The 20,949-nt window shown below is 43.1% G+C and overlaps 1 protein-coding gene across 2 annotated transcripts in view; it reads right to left on the bottom strand.

Annotated features, from left to right (window-relative positions):
* Positions 1–20,949, bottom strand: part of CRTC3 (CREB regulated transcription coactivator 3) — a 221,507-nt gene that overhangs the window by 167,792 nt on the left and 32,766 nt on the right. For both annotated transcript variants that reach the window (XM_073618561.1, XM_073618562.1), the window contains exon 2: positions 13,196–13,306. In XM_073618561.1, coding sequence (XP_073474662.1) covers positions 13,196–13,306 — 111 coding nt within the window. The remainder of the gene's footprint in view (positions 1–13,195; positions 13,307–20,949) is intronic.

The raw sequence follows: 20,949 nt of genomic DNA, 5'->3' as shown, positions 1-20,949 counted from the left end.
AGAAGCAGCCAAGAGGCCCATGGTAACTCTGGAGGAGTTGCCATGCAGAGATCCACAGCTCAGGTGGGAGAATCTGTCCACAGGACAACTATTAGGCTCGGTTCACACTAGGACGACTTGTCAGGCGACCTAGGTCGCCTGACAAGTAGCGTCCCGTTCAGTACAATGGAACCGTTCTAATCGGAGCGACGCAAGTCGCTCCGACTTAGAAAAAGGTTCCTGTACGACTTTGGGGGCGACTTGCATAGACTTCTATACAGAAGTCGTTTTGCAAGTCGCCCGGGCAGTCTTGTGCAGGTCGCCTCGGTGAGGCGACCTGCAATTCGTGCCGCCTCTGGTGTGAGCCGAGGCTTAGTCATTCACTCCACAAATCTGGCCTTTATGGAAGAGAGGCAAGAAGAAAACCATTGATGAAAGAAAGCCATAAGAAGTCCTGCTTGCAGTTTACGAGAAGCTATGTGGGGGACATAGCAAACATGTGGAAGAAGGTGCTCTGGTCAGATGAGACCCAAAATTTTACTTTTTGGCCTAAAAGCAAAACGCTATGTTTAGTGGAAAGCGAACACTGCACATCACCCTGAACACACCATTACCACCGTGAAACATGGTGGTGGCAGCATCATGTTGTGGGGATGCTTTTCCGCAGCTGGGACAGGGAAGCTTGTCAGAGTTGATGGGAAGATGGATGGAGCCAAATACAGGGCAATCTTAGAAGAAAACCTGTTAGAGTCTGCAAAAGACTCGAGACTGGGGCGGAGGTTTTCCTTCCAGCAGGACAATGAACCCTAAACATACAACCAGAGCTACAATGAAATGGTTTAGATGAAAATATAGTCATGTGTTAGAATGGCCCAGTCAAAGTCCAGACGTACCGTGTTTCCTCGAAAATAAGCCCTACCCCGAAAAGAAGACCTAGCGCGATTTTTGGGGATGGCTGCAATATAAGCCCTACCCCAAAAATAAGCCTTAAAGTCCTTATAAAAACATTATATAATGTGCAGTGTGTCTCCTTGTGTAACTTTATTGTGAAAAATACCTTATTTACAGCATCACGTGACCCACAGAAGATCTTCTCTCCTCCCGGCTGACGTCAGTGGGGATCTCGGCCCCTCCCTCTGTAGTATTTGGAGTGGAGAAGAAAAGCTCCGGCGGGTCACGTGAGCGCCCAGCAGCACTGTAAATAAGGTATTTTCCACAGCAAAGTTATACAAGGAGACACACTGCACATTATATCATCTTTTTACAGAATGGATTACATAATTTTACAAAGGACTTTAACCAAGATTTTGGGATTACAGAATTTCATAATGCTGACTCCTGAGCTGACAAGGGGAGAGAAGACAGGGGACACAGGAACTTTTTAAAAACATTTTATGGTTTTATTCCAAGTTTTTTAGAACATAGAGAGGGGTAAATGACACAGCACAAGCACTGTGCTGTCTATCATGCTTTAAAGGATCAGGATATTTTTTTTTTCCAGAAGATGACATGACTGTTTTTTGAATAAATGTAGATTATTGTGCATACCGTAAATAAATAAGACATCCCCTGAAAATAAGCCCTAGTGCAGGGGGAGGCAACCTTTTGAGCACAGTGTGCCGAAAAATATTTTCAAAGAAATTGAGAGTGCCGATTTTATAACCAAAAAATGTCAACTTCACACTCTAGATTACAAAAAGGATTTTTTATAAAGTAAATGCAGTAAACTACTTGAGTAGTAGTGAAAAATTAACATCCTGCAACTCCACACTTCAGATCAGCCCCAATTCAGGCACCTTCACACCTCAGATCACTGTCCCCCCTGCACATCTGCCCCACCACTATAACCCCCTGCTCATCTGTTCCACCACTGTAACCCCCTGCTCATCTGTTCCACCACTGTAACCCCATGCTCATCTGTCCCACTACTGTAACTCCCTGCTCGTCTGCCCCACCAATGTTCCCCCTTTCTCATCTGCCTCACCACCGTACTCCCATGCTCTTCTGTCTCACCATTGAACCATCTTCTCATCTGCCCCACCACTGTAACCCGCTTTCTCATCTGCCCCACCAATGTACCTCCTACACATCTGCCCCGCCACTGTACCTCTTGCACCTCTGCCCCACCACTGTACCCGCCACCCCCCACTGTACATCTGACCCACCACTGTATCCCCCTGCTATTGTGTCCCACCACTGAACCCCCTTCCATCTGCCCCAACACCAACACTGAACCCCCCCCTGCTCATCTGCCCCATCACTGTACCCCCCTGATTTTCTATCACACTGCTGAACCCCCTTCTGATCCCTCCCACTACTGTACCTCCTGCACATCTGCCCCACCACTGTACCCCCTTGCTCTTCTGTCCCACCACTGTAACCCTGCTGCTCATCTGCCCCACCAATGTACCTCCCTGCACATCTGCTCCACCGACGTATCCCCATGCTCTGTCTCATTACTGAATCACCTTCTCATCTGTCCTAACACTGAACCCATCTGCCCCACCAACGTACCTCCTGCACATCTGTCTCACCTCTGTACCCCTGCTCTTCTGCCCAAGCTCTGTTCCCCCTGCTCATCTGTCCCACCAATACACCTCCTTTCACATCTGCCCCACTGCTCTACCCCCCCCTGCTTTTCTGCCCAAACACTGTAACCCCCTGCTCTTCTGTCCCACTGCTGAAGCCCTGTCTCATCTCTTCCAGCACTGTACCTCCTGCTCTTCTGTCCCACCTCTGTACCCCTCCTGCTCATTTTCCCCATCGCTGTACCCTACTGCTCATCTGCTCCACTACTGTACCCTGTTCTCATCTATGATATGCGTGATATGCAGAGTGGTGAAAGGAAGCAGAGATGACACATCTACCTGTCCTGGCACACTCATCCTGCTGATCCAACTCTCGCATCCAACCCACTTGCTTGTATGTGATGTATAGGATGTATGTGATGTCACATACAAGCGTCTGGAATGGATGTGCAATAAGCTCAGGTCAGGCGTATTTTATGAAAGCAGTGGGCCTGTGTGCAGGATCACAAGTTGGGCCCCCGTAGCTGAGAAAAAGTGTATTACTCTGCGCCGCAGCAAAAGATGGGTGTGATTTTCCTTGTGATGAATACTGGCTGTGGCTTAAAGGGGCAGAGAGTGCCAGGGTTCAGTAGTAAGTGACGCAAAGGTTCCGGAATAATTTCAACAAAGTTCCCAGAAGGCTCACAAACTGTGACCTGATTGGAGTTCTCAATCACAGTGAAATCCCTTCTTCCTAAGATTGATAGTAGCAACCAAGCGAGTCATCTTCCTCCAGATGGTGGACGGGGCTAGCAAGACTGTGATTGATTGGCTTTAGCAGTGGCCAATTACAGTCCTCCTCCTCCTGGAAGCAGGGACCTCGCCTCCTAGCAGAACTGCATCCAATCGCTTCCACATCACAATAGCTGACGTTCATAGCTACAGCAAAGTTAGAGAACCAAACAATGTTTCCCATCTTTTACAATGTGTGGCGGCACAGTGTCTCCCCCTCAGTGTGGTGTGGGGAATTCTGAAATTGGAGTGCTTTAGTGACACTTCCCTGCCCTGCTCTGAAGGGGAGGGAGTCAAGTTCCGGCAAAAGAGGCTTCGAGTGCCGCTTGCAGCATTAGTTCCGGTGGTTGCCTACCCCTGCCCTAGTGTGTTTTTGTAGCCAAAATGAATATAAGACCTGGTCTCATTTTTGGGGAAACACGGTAAATTCAATTGAGAATCTGTGGCAAGACTTGAAAACTACTGTTCACAGACGTTCTCCATACAATCTGACAGAGCTTGAGCTAATTTGCAAAGAAGAATGGGCAAAAATGTCTCTCTAGATGTGCAAATGTGGTAGAGACATCCCCAAAAAGACTTGAAGCTGTAATTGCAGTGAAAGGTGGTTCTACAAAGTATTGACTCAGGGGGGCTGAATACAAATGCACACCACACTTTTCACATATTTATTTGTAAAAACTGTTGAAAACCATTTATCAATTTCCTTTCACTTCACAATTATGTGCCACTTTGTGTTGGTCTATCACATAAAATCCCAATAAAATACATTTACGTTTTTGGTTGTAACATGACAAAATGTAGGGTCATGAATACTTTTCAAGGCAGTATATAAAGAAAATATTGCTGATGTAAATCACAAATAGAAACCAATATAAAAATGTTAACAAAAAGAAAGGATACATTTAAACACATCAACCTAAATAAAAAAAGAAAACCACAATCAAGAAAAAGTGCCTATGGTCCTGCATACGGTACCTGTAGATGGGTAGAGAACAAAAAAAAAAAAAAAAAAAAAACACACACACACACCACACACACCTCAACATTTAACCTGGATTAAAAAATTATAATTGGATTCCATTGAAAAATTTGTACAGAAAATAATTTTTTTTTATAACTGTATCCTTATGTATACATTGGTTTGCAGGTATAAGAATGCATCTATGCAAAGGCTTACGTCACCAACTGGAATGAATAGGAGGAGAAACAAAACATAAATTTTCTGCAGCGTCATGTTTTACTCTTTTGACATTTATATAAGCTTTGAGAAAAATTTCACAGGTAACCGTATTTTAAAAGGTCAGCCCATTAAAGATCATATTTAGGTTTTTGATAGAGGCTGGCAATTCAAGTGCTAATTTCTAACGTCTTCTCTTTTAGTAAAGTTACCCTTCCCCCTAGGTTTGTCCTAGAAAGGATTGGCTGATTATTAAAATTCAGCGCAGCCCTGGTTCACACCAGTGCAATTTGTCATGCGATTTGACAGTTCAAAACTGCATGACAAGTCACACCCCATTGCTGGCTAAGAAACCATTGGGACTCAAGTTGTAGCAACTTTGAAAAAGGTTCTTGCACTATTTTTTTGCAAGTTCATTGCAACTTGCATTGGCTTCTGTTAAATAACGTCGCAAGCCGTAATGAAATCAGGAGGTCCAAATCACACTGATCTGCGGCTTTGAAATCGCACTGAAGTAGCACAATTTAAAACCCACACTGGTGTGAGCCCCTAGGTTCATTCTAGAATTTAAATATAAAACTTTTAGACCACTGAAATCCAACTAAGAGTCACAAATAAGTTAACAGTTTGTAAAGTTAAAAGAGCCCTCAAAAGATGAGATCTCCTTATGGGGCGTATACACAGTCGGACTTTTCGACCGGACTGGTTTGACGGACCAAATCCGGTGAACAATCCCATCGTGTGTGGGCTTTACCGAACCTTTCCAGTCGCAAATCTGACGGACTTTAGATTTGGAACATGCTTCAAATCTTTACGTCACAACTCCGCCGGACCCAGAAATCCGCTCGTCTGTATGCTAGTCCGACGGATAAAAAACCGACGCTAGGGCAGCTATTGGCTACTGGCTATCAACGTCCTTATTTTAGTCCGGTGTAGGTCATCACGTACGAATCCGTCGGACTTTTAATTATTTAATGGTGAAGCCATCTCCTTGCTCCCATTCACATCTAAAAATGTTCAGAACACATAGTCCACAACTGTCTGAGCTCCTACCTCACTGAAACCAACCTCCTTGACCCCTTACAGTCTGGCTTTCGCTCGCAGCACTCCACAGAAACTGCTCTACCAAAATTCACAAATGATTTACCAACTACTAAAACCGATGGCTACTACTCCAATCTTACTACTAGACCTTTTTGCGGTCTTTGATACTGTTGACCACCAGCTACTTCTCAAACTCCATTCCCCTGGCCTACAAGATTTTGCTCTTTCCTGGTTCTCCTACCATCTATCAGAGCACCCCTTCAGTGTCACCTACAACTCTGCATCATCCTCCTCCTCCCCACTTCCTCTTTCTGTAGGGGTCCCCCCAAAGCCCCGTTCTTGGACCCCTTCTCTTCTCCATCTACACCTCCTCTCTTGGGCACTTGATGAACTCTGAATACCCAAATTTCTCTCTCCCCTCTCACCTCACTCATTCAGTGTCCTCTCGCATTATTAACTTACTGACATATTGACATGGATGTCGCACCACTTTCTCAAACTAAATCCCCCTAAAACAGAACTGGAATAATTCCCCCACCTTCCCTGGCTAAACAAACCCCCCCCCCCCCCCCCCCGCTTGTGCCCTCAACCATGACTTTTCCATCAAGATGAATACAATTATCAGTCCCATCCCTTACACCAGGGTGCTAGGTGTAATTCTAGACTTTAACCTGTCCTTTTGGCCCAAATCCATTCATTGTCAAAAGCTTGTAGACCTCCGAAACAACTCTAAAACGCGCTCCTTTTTAAGTAATGAAACCACCAAGCTACTCATACACCCTCTCGTTATTTCTCACCTGGACTGTAGGCCTACCTCTCCATAGGCTATCCCCTCTTCAGTCTATCATGAATGCTGCTGCCGGACTCATCTACCTTAACAACCGCTCAGGGTCTGCTACCCCTTTCCGCCAATCCCTACACTGGCTTCTGATTGTCCAGCGAATTAAATTAAAAATACTAACAACATACAAAGCCATTCACAACTCTGCCCCGAGTTACATCACCAATCTTGTCTCCAAATATCACCCAAACCATCCTCACTGCTCCTCCCAAGGCCTCCTCCTCTCTAGCTTTGTCTCCTTCTCCCATGCTTGTCTTCAGGACTTCTGCGGAGCCTTTTCCATGCTTTGGAACCCTCTACCTCAATCTGTCTGGCCATCTCCCACTCTGGTTGCCTTTAGGAGATCGCTGAAAACTCATCTCTTCAGGGAAGCCAAGACGTCTCCAACAACTGAACTTTTAACTCTGTCATCAGCTCATCGCCCACAGATCTAACCTTTTGTACCACTTGTCTCACTCTATTGGATTGCAAGCAAGAGCCACCGATCGGCCCTCCTCTACTCGCGTCTGTCAGACGCGAATGAGGAAAAGCCAATCAATGGCTCTTCCTATTGACATCGTGATCAGCCATGATTGGACACGGCTGATCACGTGGTAAAGAGCCTCCGCCGGAGGCTCTTTACCAAGATCGGTGGAGCGGCGTGTCAGACTGACTCACCGCTCCGATAGCCGCGATGCGCGCCCCAGTGGGCGCGCAGCGGCAGGTTATCCTGCTGGACGTCATATGACGCCCAGTCAGGATAACGGAACCACTGCCCGGCCGTCAATCCGCTATAGGCCGGGCGGGAAGTGGTTAAAGTGGAGTTCCAGCCTGGGTGAAAAAAAAAAATTTTAAAAGTCAGCAGCTACAAATACTGTAGCTGCTGACTTTTAGTATTACACTCCACACTTACCTGTACAGGGAGCCCGCAATGTCGGCACCTGAAGCCGACCAGTCCATCAGCTCTGGGTGCAGGCATCCTTACTAAGGAAAACAGGAAGCGAAGCCTTTGAGGCTTTACAGCCTGTTTCCTACTGCACATACGCGAGTCGCGTGGCACTTTCTGAATAGTCCCGCTGTCTTCTGGGACACACACAGGTCCCAGAAGGTGCCGGGGGGGGGGGGCGGGGGTGAAAAGCGCAAAAAAAAAAACACGTGGAAGTGACGTACCTCACAACGGCGACATGGGACGGAAGTTCCGAAGAAAATACACAAAAAAAAAAAAAAAAAAAAAAAGGTACAGTATTAAAAAATGTATCCAAAACGAGAGGGGGTGGGGGTGTGCTTGTGTTTTCAAAGGAGTTCAATTTTTGTTAAGGCATGATGTCCCTTAATGTGTGAAAACTTGACTTTTTTTAAAGCTTGAGAAACGTTTTATAACATTCACTGTGTCAAAAGAATCCAGTTTTTAAAGTAGCCGAAACAAAAATGTGCTTGTTCTAAGCATTTCATGCTCTTATCAGAGTCATGCAGCCAAGCAGAGCGTAGCACATTATGACTACAGCATATTCAGCTCTGTACGACTGCCTCCTTCTACAAATGACCCATGTGCACACTACAACCATCTATTTCATGGAGATAAATGTCATACAGATACAGAGACCATAAACAAAGCACATAGATTCAAACAGAGTAAATATCTCTATTTATTACAGGTATTTATATATCGTAGCAATTACATAATTTGCACATTGCTTTAACCCCTTGGTGACAGAAGGTAAAACAAATGTTAATGCCTGAACACAGTTTGTTGTGCGATTTTACAGTTCCAAATCGCATGACAACACACCCCCCACTGCCTGCTATGAAACTGTTCAAATCGCCACGACTCTTGTCACAGCAACTTTGAAAGAGGTTTCTGCACTACTTTTTTCGGATTTCATGGAAACTTATATAACTTCTGATAAATGAAGTCCCAAGCCGCAATGAAATCAGAGGTGCAAATTGCACTAATCGCGCTGCAGTGAACCCCTCTGTTGTGAACCCAGGGCTTAATAATACATCTCAATTTTAGAATTCAGCAGTGATATTGCCAAGGGTCTTCAAACTACGGCCCTCCAGATGCCCCAGATGTTATATGTATTGCATAACTGTCGCATATGGTTGACGCTACGAATATTTAGGACTATTGACTCGGTTTTTAGGGATTCTGTGGAGAGGAGGAAAACCTAGAATTAGATTTGAAATATTACAACAGCCCATTGATAAGGGGGGGGGGGGGGGGGAATTGCAATATCTAGCAAGATTATACTTTATTGCATCACAACTACAACATTGGCATGGCTTGGAGGCAGTGGACATGGAGGACCCTACGCAAAAGATATTAGCATCTCAATTTAAAAAATACCCTTTAGTTCAATTATTAGTAGCACATCATTTTTTTTTAATAAAAAAAAGGGTTCCCTGCTTTCCACTTGATTCACAGAGTATGGGAAACAACACGAAATATTACTCAACATAAGGGATGTACGAAACAGATGCCCATAAGGGACAATAATTGCTTTTATGAATTAAATAAACTTTCGGAATATTCAGATTGGAAAAAGGCGGGCATAATATTTCTGTACCAGCTATATGAACTGGATATTTTACTTCCTTTTAATGTATTGAAAGATCGATATCAGTTAACGAACAAAAACTTTTATCAATACCTTCAAATACGTCATGCATTACAAATCCAAAGTTCAAAAAGTCAATTACAGTATGAAAACTCTAAAATATTAACAAAGGCAACCTCGGTTGTGTGTACAAAACGAGGATTAATAGGAGATCTTTATTCTAACTTACAAATAATAGAGAACACGGAAAAACATAAAAATAGTTTTGCCCGGTGGCAAGGAAACATAGAGGGTCTAGATGAGGAGGACTGGACACGTGCCCTGCAAACACTTCCTAGGACATCTCTCTCGCCCTACCCAAAGGCTATCTCAGCTTTTTATCATATCATACTCATTATACTCCACAAAAACTCTATGCTTGGGGAAAATATATAACACCGCTATGTCCGCGATGCTCTTTATTGGTTCCCTTATTCGTATGCTCTGGCGATGCCCAAAGCTTCATTGTTACTGGGAAAAAGTATTTATAACGCTAAACTTACTATGCTCCACTGGGATAATAGGAACACCCAAACTTGCACTATTGGGTATAATACCTGATGGAACATTACCAACAGAGATGCATACTATGTGGATAAGATCCCTATGCTTAGCATGTAAAGTTATTCTACAAAAACAGACATCCATTGACCCTCCAACCCATAGACAATGGGTTGAGAAACTCAATTATATACTTAAGAGACAAATGAACATATAAACATAGAGGTATACCCCAAAGGTTTGGTAAAATATGGTCATGTTGGATAGAACCTAGTAATGAACTATATGACGGTTTATCTAGTGGAGTGGAGTGAAGGTAGAGGAGATAGATGGGAGTAAAGAGATGAGGTAGAAGGGTGAGGAGTAGAAGAACATAAAAGAAAGATAATTTGATGCTGCTTAGGAGGACGTTGTCATAGTTTGATGATATTTCTATTTTTTTTTTTTTTTTAGGTCAAGTTATTTTAGTCCGAGAGGTGCAAGGTTTGTTTGGTTTGTGTGCTTTATTTCATGATACCAGATGGATTAAATTTGATATATTGTTTGCTTATATGTACTGTAACAAAAAAAAAAAACAAAAAATAAAATTATTTGATGGAAAGGATTGTCCTTTGGACTACGTTTTAAGACCTTTTTGTCAGCATCTCCTGTGTCAGGCGTTACTATTTGCAACGTTCATGCTGAATGTTCTGTAATGTATGTCTTCACGTTACTTTGTTTAATGTTTCTTTTCTAATTGTAAACCTAGTAATGGTTGAAACAGAAAATATAACATTTTAATATCAAAGATTAAACTGAGAAAATGTACCATTTTAAGAAATAAATAAATTTAAAAAAGGTAAAATTGATGGCAGCAACACGCCTCAAAAAAGTTGGGACAGGGCCAAGTTTTCCACAGTGTAGCATCCCCTCTTTTAACAACACTCTGTAAATGTCTGGGAACTGAGAAGACGGGTTGCTGGAGTTTTGAGAGAGGAATGTTGTCCCCGATATGGGATTCTAACTGCTCAATAGTCCTGAGTCTTCTTTGTAATATTTTTCATTTCAAGATGCACCAGATATTTTCCATTGGTGAAAGGTCTGGACTGCAGGCAGGCCAGTTAAGCCCCCGGACTTTGAAGCCATGCTGTTGTCATTGATGCAGTTTAGCATTGTCCTGTAAATATGCAATGCCTTCCTTGAAAAAGACATCATCTGGATGGGAGCATATGCTGCTATAAACAGAGAGGCACCAAAATTTCAGGGGCCGAAAAAGATTGGCTGAAAATGGTGTTATTGGCATTTTGCCGACAAAAGAAAACTGTGCCACCAATGGCACTGGAAACGCACGCGATTGTGTCACGATTTTACTATGCTTATGGTGTGTTTTTCATAGTTCATGCGATGTTATGTGGTAAAAAACTGCATCAAAAACGTAACATGGGTGCGTTATTGCTGCATTTTCAATGCATTTCAATAGGGAGGTGTGGTTTTTTTTTTTAACTGAACGAAAATGCAGCAAGCAAGATTTAAATACCACAATGGAAGCGCAATGGACCAGTGAGAAGACATACATAGAATTTAAAGGGATGCATTTTTCTTGCGCTAAAGGTGCCATATATTACATACTATATTATATACACACACACACACACACACACACACACACACACACACACATACTTTTTTTTTTTTTTAACTGTCATTTTTGGTTTTCGGCCAGATGCAGCCTGCATTTTTGGTTTCGGCACCAAAATGTCCATTTGGTGCACCTCTAGCTATAAAACCTGGATACATCTTTCAGCATTAATGGTGCCTTTCCAGATGTGCAACAAGCTGCCCATTCCATACGCACTAACCCCCCCCTGCATACCATCAGAGATGCAAGCTTTTGAACTGAGCGCTGATAACAAGCAGGAAGACTCTCTCATCTTTGGTACAAAAGGACGCAGCATCCATAGTTGATGAAAAGAATGTCAAAATTTCATCTGAACCACAGAATAGTTTTCCACTTTGCAACAGACCATTTTAAATGAGCTTTGGCCCAGAGAAGATAGCAGTGTTCATGGATCAAGTTCAGATATGGCTTCTTCTTTGCATGATAGAGCTTTACCTTGCATTTCTGGATGGCATGACAAACTGTGTTCACAGACGGTGATCTCTGGAAGTATTCCAGAGTCAATGCAGTGATGTCCATCACAGAATCAGGCCTGTATTTCAAGTAGTGCCATCTGAGGGTCCCAAAGATCACAGGGATCCAATATTGTGGGCCAGCTTTGTCCATTGTGCACAGAGATTTCTCCAGATTCTCTAAATCTTCTGTTATTATGTAGATGATGATATATTTAAAGTCTTTACAATTTTACATTGATGAACATTCTAAAAAATAGTTTGACAATTTTTAGACGCAGCTTTTCAAAGATTGGCGAACCTCTTCCCATCTTTATTTCTGACTCTTCAATATGCTCTTTCTATACCCAATTAGGTTACTGACCTGTTGCCAATTAACCTAATTAGTTGCAAAATGTTCTTCCAGCTCTTCCTGGTTAGTACCACTTACCATGCCAGCTTTTTGTTGCCCTGTCCCAAATTTCTTGAGATGCGTTGCTGCCATCAATTTCAAAAATACCTTATTTCCTAAAATGGTACATTTTCTTAGTTTAAACATTTGATGTTATGTAGATTTTACACCGTGTCCCAACCTTTTTGCAACTGGGGTTGTATTTTTGTAACAGGGTCACTTTAAGGCACCTAAATTACACAATGGTTGGTATTTTTTTGCACTTGATAAATGCCAGTCACTGCAACAGTTTTCTGTGTGCCCTGTTCACACTGCAACACTGCCTTCAGGTTGATTGCAATGCACTGTGACAAACAGCAGACATGCTGCATTTTTCCACAATGCACTACAGCTTTCACTGCCTATTTTGGCACCACAGCCCCACATAGGAACAAATGAACTGTCACTTTGACATTTAAATACAGTGGAAAGATAAACAGTGCCTTGCTCTGTAGCAACGCAAGGCACAGCAAAAAATAAAGTTAGATGTTTTAACCCTTAAAAAAATAAAAAAAAACAAAAAACACACACACACTGACTATGCATACAATTTAACAAACAGGTGTAGGTCTTGCACTTGTGAGATACAACCTTAGGACTACAAACACTGAAGTCTACCTAGTTTTGACAGGTACCCACTCCCACTCGGGTCACCTAAGCAATCCGAGCAGAAGTTCCCCCTCCTCCCTGACTACAATTTTTTAGGACACGCCACAGTTTCCAGAAGGCTGTGGGGTCATTTACAAAGCATAGCTGTGACCCGTTTTCAGCAGAGAGCGGTCTGAAGTCCACTCTCTGATGACGTCACCAAGATCAGTCCAGGCACCGACTTCGGATATCTGGATGCGCCAGGTGCCTGGACTAATAAGCATCTTAGCCCCTCAGTGAGCCGCTGAGACGGTCGCTCCCCGTCCCTCCACAGCTCAGCGCTCCACTGGAGCATGGAGGAGCAGAGCAGGAGAGATGCTGACTGTCAGTCAGGAGCTCTCCTCTCAGGGAGGTGAGAGAACCGAGCCATCGGCAATGTTCGGTGCCTCGGTTCTCAGTGCAGAGACGGCAGGGGACAGATGCTGCATTCACTTAGACAAGTATGACTATGGGATAAAAATAAATAAATAAAAATCCCATACTTCTATATAGAAATAAGCTGATGATAGGTGGGAAGAGTCGAAATTCTATTAAGTTGTTCAAACATCAGAAAGTAAAACCCTTTCAAACACAACAACAAGAATGCCTTACCTGGAAATCAGACGGGCTGCTGCTAATCTGGTTTACATTTGGCAAAGAGCCACCATAGTACTGAGCTCGGGATTGTGCCAATCGCAACTGTTGCAACTTCTGGAACTGAACCTAAAAAAACAGAAAAGAAGATTGTTAAAAGGGACGTTCCCAAAAAACAGACACACAACATTGCTTAGTGCAGCGCACACACACAACAAGCACTAGAATAACAGAAGAAGGTAACGGGTCGCAGTGTTAGCTGTTACAATGATGAATATGACCATCTTTAAACTGCCTGCTTTCCAAACTGAAACAATCTGTATTTATTGCACAGCAGTGAGAAATCTAAAAAAAAAAAAAAAAAAACAGAAATAGCTTTGATCATTTAAATCAGACCGGTTATCAGTTTGTTTAGTCATCTTTTCCAGTAATAAGTGTACAAGATCAGTGTCAGGCTTTCTGCTAAAATGTCATTTACTAGAGCCAACCTAAAGGCCCAGGCTGGAGGATCTGGCTATCAGACACTGTGGGAGAGATTTACTAAAACTAGAGCACTCAGAATCTGGTGCAGCTGTGCATGGTAGCCAATCAGCTTCTAAATTCAGCTTGTTCTATTATCCACTTCAGGACCGCCCACCAAACTTATACTGCGGCAGGGTGTCCTTACCGCATGTACGTAATTTTGCGGTTCCAGGTAGGGGGCGGGCGAGTGCGCGGCTGTCGCCCCGGATGTGCTGTCATTTGCTACAGCACAAGCCAATCAGAGGGTCCCAGACAATGATTTATGGCTGGAACCCGTTGATAGGCTCAGCGAATAACAGAAGAGAGCCCTATGTAAGTAAACAACTGGTGCAGCTCTGCACAGAAACCAATCAGCTTCCAGGTTTTTTTATTTTTTTTTGTTAAAGCTTAAACACTTGGCCTCCAGAAGATTTACCCCACTTTAGGACCAGGCCATTTTTTGCGATACAGCACTGCATTATTTTACCTGACAATTGTGCGGTCATGCAACACTGTACATGATACATATGAAATTTCTGCTTTTTCCCCCTAAGCTAGAGCTTCCTTTTGGTGGTATTTGACGATCACTGAGTTTTTTGAAATATATATGCCGCCCGCCCACCATCAAACAAGAAATAAAAATAAATATTTTTTACTTTCTGCTATAAAAACATACACACACACACACATATACACACACATACATATACACACTGGAATTTTTATATATTTTTTTAATATTAATAATGCCGGCGATCAGCGACTTATAGCGGGACTGCGATATTGTGGCAGACAACCTGACACTAAAGGGGGTACACACTATGAGAAAACTGGGAACAAATTCTGTACCAGGCACGATCGTTCAATTTCCGCATAGCGTGTGCACAACTTTTGACATCCGATTCAGACTTTGCAAACAAAAATTTCCAAAAAGGAACAAAAAACTTAAAAATTTCTCTCGTACATGAAGAGAATGAACAATTTTTCATACGATTTTCGGAAAAATTAGAAACAAAAGACCGCAGATAATCAGAAACAATAAACAAAGAAACAAGCCTTTTTTTGAGAATTTGGTACATTATTTCCTACCCCGTTCCGACTTCCTGTAAAACAACAAAGAAAATTGGATTGTTCGCCTAATTTTAACCGACACTTGATACTTTGTGGGAACCAGTGATCAGAGCTAAAGTGAGTACACCCCTCACATTTTTGTAAATATTTAATTATATCTTTTCATGTGACAACACTGAAGAAATGACACTTTGCTACAATGTAAAGTAGTGAGCGTACAGCTTATATAACAATGTAAATTTGCTGTTCCCTCAAAATAACTCAACACACAGCCATTAATGCCTATACCGCTGGCAACAAAAGTGAGTACACCCCTAAGTGAAAATGTCCACATTGGGCCCAATTAGCCATGTTCCCTCCCCGGTGTCATGTGACTTGTTAGTGTTACAAAGTCTCAGGTGTGAATGGGGAGCAGGTGTGTTAAATTTGGTGTTATCGCTCTCACTCTCTCATACTGGTCACTGGAATGTCAACATGGCACCTCATGGCAAAGAATTCTCTAAGGATCTTAAAAAAAGAATTGTTGCTCTACATAAAAGATGGCCTAGACTATAAGAAGATTGCCAAGACCCTGAAACTGAGCTGCAGCACGGTGGCCAAGACCATACAGCGGTTTACCAGGACAGGTTCCACTCAGAACAGGCTTTGCCATGGTCAACCAAAGGAGTTGAGTGCACGTGCTCAGCGTCCTATCCAGAGGTTGTCTTTGGGAAATAGATATACGAGTGCTGCCAGCATTGCTGCAGAGGTTGAAGGGGTGGGGGGTCAGCCTGTCAGTGCTCAGACCATACGCTGCACACTGCATCAAATTGTCGCCCCAGAAGGAATCCTCTTCTAAAGATGATGCACAAGAAAGCCCACAAACAGTTTGCTGAAGACAAGCAGACTAAGGACATGGATTACTGGAACCATGTCCTGTGGTCTGATGAGACCAAGATAAACGTATTTGGTTCAGATGTGTCAAAAGTGTGTGGCGGCAACCAGGTGAGGAGTACAAAGACAAGTGAGTCTTGCCTACAGTCAAGCATGGTGGTGGGAGTGTCATGGTCTGGGGCTGCATGAGTGCTGCCGGCACTGGGGAGCTACAGTTCATTGAGGGAACCATGAATGCCAACATGTACTGTGACATACTGAAGCAGAGCATGATCCCCTCCCTTCAGAGACTGGGCCAGAGGGCAGAATTCCAACATGATCATGACCCCAAACACACCTCCAAGGAGACCACTGCCTTGCTAAAGAAGCTGAGGGTAATGATGATGGACTGGCCAAGCATGTCTCCTGACCCAAATCCTATTGAGCATCTGTGGGGCATCCTCAAACAGAAGGTGGAGGAGCGCAAGGTCTCTAACATCCACAAGCTGTATGATGTCGTAATGGAGGAGTGGAAGAGGACTCCAGGGGCAACCTGTGAAATTCTGGTGAACTCCATGCCTAAGAGGGTTAGGGCAGTGCTGGAAAATAATGGTGGCCACACAAAACGTTGACACTTTGGGCCCAATTTGGACATTTTCACTTAGGGGTGTACTCACTTTTGCTGAAAGCGGTTTAGACATTAATGGCTGTGTGTTGAGTTATTTTGAGGGGACAGCAAATTTACACTGTTATACACGCTGTACACTCACTACTTTACATTGTAGCAAATTGTCATTTCTTCAGTGTTGTCACATGAAAAGATATAATAAAATATTTACAAAAATGTGAGGGGTGTACTCACTTTTGTGAGATACTGTGTGTATACACGATTTTGCGCAGTGGCCACCCTGTAGCAGTAACACTACAATGGGCCAGTCGCTAAGTGGTTAATTGAACAAGCTTAAGTTAGAATCCGATTGGCTAACATGCACAGCTAAACCAGGATTTTGCACTCTACTTTCCAGTTTTGGTAAATCAACCCTTAAGTGTTTACTATTTAGCGGTCTTATTTGGACACAGAAAGGAGCTGGACTTATTCAAATCAACCAAAGTAATCCCATACAAACGTGGAACAAAAACCCCATGCAGATCATAATCTTGATGGGATTTAAGCCAAGGACCCAAGTGCTGCAAGACAACAGTGCTCTTCTATTTTAGTACACCCGAGTATAAAAAGCTCTAGTTAGAATGAGACATGTCATAGATTTTTTTTTTCCCTGCATAAGTATTATGGCACTGTACTAAAAGGAATAATCCACTAAAAACTCAAGGTTTAACCTTCAGCTTTAAAAAGGCATGAGCTTGTGGCCGTTACCTCCACCCTATACACACAGTGCATTAAGTGGATCATGAATACAGCTTGAAAGCCTGTAAAACCAGATCAATAGATTACCATAATAAATGCTTTACCAATACTTACTATTTTTAGCAGACCTTAAACAGCTCATAAACACTGCATGACCTGCCTTGTGTTCACTAAACATGCATAAATATTAGGAAAACATTCAAATAAAACAAAGAACACATGATGCTTAACCACTTCAATACTGGGCCCTTTTACCCCCCTCCCACACAGGCCAATTTTCCGCTTTCAGCGCTGTCACACTTTGAATGACAATTGCGCGATCATGCTACACTGTACCCAACTTCCTTTTTTTATCATTTTGTTCACACAAAGAGCTTTCTTTTTTAATCACCACTGAGGTTTTTTTACTTTTTTTTTACTTTTTAGGCCGGACTTCTCCTCTGGGTCACAGGAGTGCAATTCATTCTGCACTGGGGATGGGGAGGGGGGAATGCGCTGCAATCTTTCCTGGGAAGTGGCAGCAGATACCAGGATTTGACAGGTATCTGTTCCCCCCTGAAATGTGGCACCAGAGGGGGGAGGAATCCGATCAGTGGAAGTTCCATTTATGGGTGGAACTCCACTTTAATAACAAGCGACCAAAAATAGAAAAAAAAATAAACAGTTTCCCTTATTTTAGGTCATAAAACATTACCAAATAAAAATGCCAAGAGAGTAGAACCCGATCCCCCCAAAAACTCTTCTTTGAAAGCAGACACCCCAAAAGTGTTATCATTTTTTGCTACTTTTTTTTGGAAATGAAGAAACATGCTGGTAATTGAGGTGGTTAGTTCATGGAGCTAGAATGGTGCACTACACACAATGCATCATTAAGGGCCCTTTCACACTGGGGCGGTTTGCAGGCGCTATTGCGCTAATAATAGCGCCTGCAAACCGACCCGAAACAGCCGCTGCTGTCTCTCCAGTGTGAAAACCCCGAGGGCTTTCACACTGGAGCGGTGCGCTGGCAGGACGGGAAAAAAAGTCCTGCTAGCAGCAACTTCGGAGCGGAGTATACACCGCTCCTGCCCATTGCGGAGGGGAAAAACCGCCCCACTAGCGCCTGAATACCGACGGTAAAGCGCCGCTTACAATAGCGCCCTAATATATAGGTCATTCAGAGAGGAAGGGTTAATGTACAGATCACATACAATGGGAGGAGGGAGATGAAGGAGTTAATGTGATGGTGTGCAGGATAAGGGCGGTGAAGGGTTAATATACAGCTCTCACAAAAGTGGCAAAAAAAAAAAAAAAAAAATATTCAGAAGTACAGGAGAGGGAGGTGGGTAAAGAAAACAAAATCCCATAGTCAATTAACACCCCTCATTATAAATCTGCTGGATGGCTTCATTCATTCACAAATCCTCACTTCCTCCTCTTCATCTTGTGATAGGAAGTGGAGGGCTCTCAAACGTAAACACTAGAATGTTTACATTTGTGATCACTGTGATTGGCTCTGTGCATTGTGTCTGATTTGAGCCGTCCCAATGACAGCTCAGATCACAGCCATTAACACTGGGGCTGGCTGAACGCATGCGCTTTCTAAAGGACCATTTATAAACAGCACTCCAGAAATCCACCAATCACTGTTTTAAAATGTACATCTGTAGTGAATCTGACCAGCTGTGAAAGGTTGAATGAGAGCGGCGCTGGTATTCACCATAACGAGTAACAGGAGCACTCTACACTTTTGGGAAAACAAGCCACATTCAGATGGACTCGTGCTTAATGCATGTTAACACAAGACCCAATCCATACATATACAGTATATACACAGACAGCATGTTCTGGTTTACAAAGCTACCAATCAAAGGTCTGTTAAATGGGAATAAAATGCTTATGTTCTCCAGATCAGTACAAGGATGTATCACACGGGATTTAGCTATTTATTCTGTGAAAATTACACATTGGGGTGGATTTACTAAAACTGGAGAGTGCAAATTCTGGTGCAGTTCTGCATAGAAACCAATCAGCTTCCAGGTTTTTAGTGAAAGCTTAAATTGAACAAGCTTAAGTTAGTAGCCGATTGGCTACCATGCACAGCTGCACCAGATTTTGCACGCTCTCATTTTAGTAAATCTCCTCCAGCCCTGGTTCACATTGGTGCTTTTTGACATGCGATTTGACATGTCCAAAGGGCGGCAATTGCACCATCCTAATCGGTGCAACGCTGCATTTGCAGTGCCACACCGATTTCAAAAAGTAGTTTCTGTACTATTTTTTGCGATTTCAGGGTGCGATTTCCATTGGGCAGAAACCCGCACAATTGTCTGTGAAATTGCGGCCAAAATCGGGACGGACATGCGGGAGTGAAATCATGTGAGTTCAGCTGACCTCGCACGGCTTCATTCCCGCAGCTCAGTGTGAACCTGGGCCCAGGGTCCGATTACTCCTTGATTTTCTCAGAATTTCTCGGTTTCCTTTAGGTCAGGTTAATATCAAAATCAGATTCTGCTTTGTCCGCTTTTTTTGTGCATTTTTCAAGGTCTGTTACAGTCTGTTGACACGGGTTTTCAAAGTTTTAACACTTTGTGTTTCAACTGGCTGCCCTATGCATGAAAAACACACAAAAGGGCAAGCACTTTATTTTAATCTTCACATGCAACTTTGTTACCATACATTCTGCCACACAAATTTCATGTACGCATTAGCAAGGTGCATTGAGGTGCTATTGAAGAGTTTGTAAAGCTTTATTTTTTATTAAAATACTAAACATGTCACACTTACCTGCTCTGTGCAATGGCTCCGCATAGAGCAACCCCAATCCTCCTCTTCTGGGGTTCCCCACTGTTGCCTTATGAGTTTGTGAAATCTCAATTAGCAACTGATTAACCACCAACGCTCCTGGATCCTCCTCTTCAGTGAGTGCCCCCATAGAAAACTTTATGAGGGCACTTGTGCGGGCTCAATCCTGAGCCATCCTGTCTGCATCTAGAACCACGTCAGTTCTGGGAGGTTTTACCCTCTTCATGATCAGCCCATTTTTTGCTATTTAGTACTGCAATACTTTAAACTGGCAATTGTGCGGTCACGCAACACTGTACCCAAATGAAATCATTTTTTTAAACACAAATAGAGCTTTCTTTGGGTGGTATTTGATCATCACTGGGTTTATTTTTTTATTATATAAACGAAAAAAAGACGGAAAACTTAGTAAAAAAATAAAACAAAACTTTTCCCATTTCTGCTATAAAAACATATGCTTATGTCCAGAAACAGGTAGAGACATACCAATATGTCATTACTCCTGAGCAGGCTGCTCGTCCACAGTACATTGCAGGCATGGCCATTGGCTCCAGCTGCTGTCAATCAAATCCAGTGACATGGGAGTTGCGGGGGCGGTGCCAAGTCCTGCTGTCTGGGTCAATAAACGCAGCAGCAGGACTTGGGAGCGGGCCCACACAGGTGCCCCTATGATCTATATAATATATATTTTTTTTTTATTATTATTTATTTTAAACGCTCCTAAAGGCAAACGTGGCAAAATGTTGGTTTCTAGCTGTCAAGTTAAATCGCTCAGGAAAGGTTAAATAACGTCCGTGTACATGAAGCCGTAGGCTCTTAACCATGTGATCACCATGTGTCCAATCACAGCTGATCACATCGTAACCAGGAAGTGTCGTTTATCAGCTTTTCCGCGATGATAAGGTGGGGTAGAGGAAAGTTGATTGGCTGCTCTCCTGACAGGGAGGGGTCTGTGCTGATAATCAGCGCATTTATTATCAGTGCAAACCCAACAAGGATGCCCACCTGTGTCCGAAAGGGATGCCCGCCCATGACCACCAGGAATGCCCAGTGCCCATTAGAGGTGCCAATCAGTGCCCATCAGTAATGCCTGCCAGTGCCTCCTCATAAGTTGCCTATCAGTATCCATCAGTGCTGTAGATTAGTGCCTCATCAGCAGTGCCCATCGGTGAAGGAGAAAACTTACTTAGAAAATACT

Source organism: Aquarana catesbeiana, linkage group LG03, assembly GCF_042186555.1.
Source record: "Aquarana catesbeiana isolate 2022-GZ linkage group LG03, ASM4218655v1, whole genome shotgun sequence".
Lineage (NCBI taxonomy): Eukaryota > Metazoa > Chordata > Amphibia > Anura > Ranidae > Aquarana > Aquarana catesbeiana.
The sequence above is the reverse complement of the archived record's forward strand: the minus strand, read 5'-3'. Positions and strand labels throughout refer to the sequence as shown.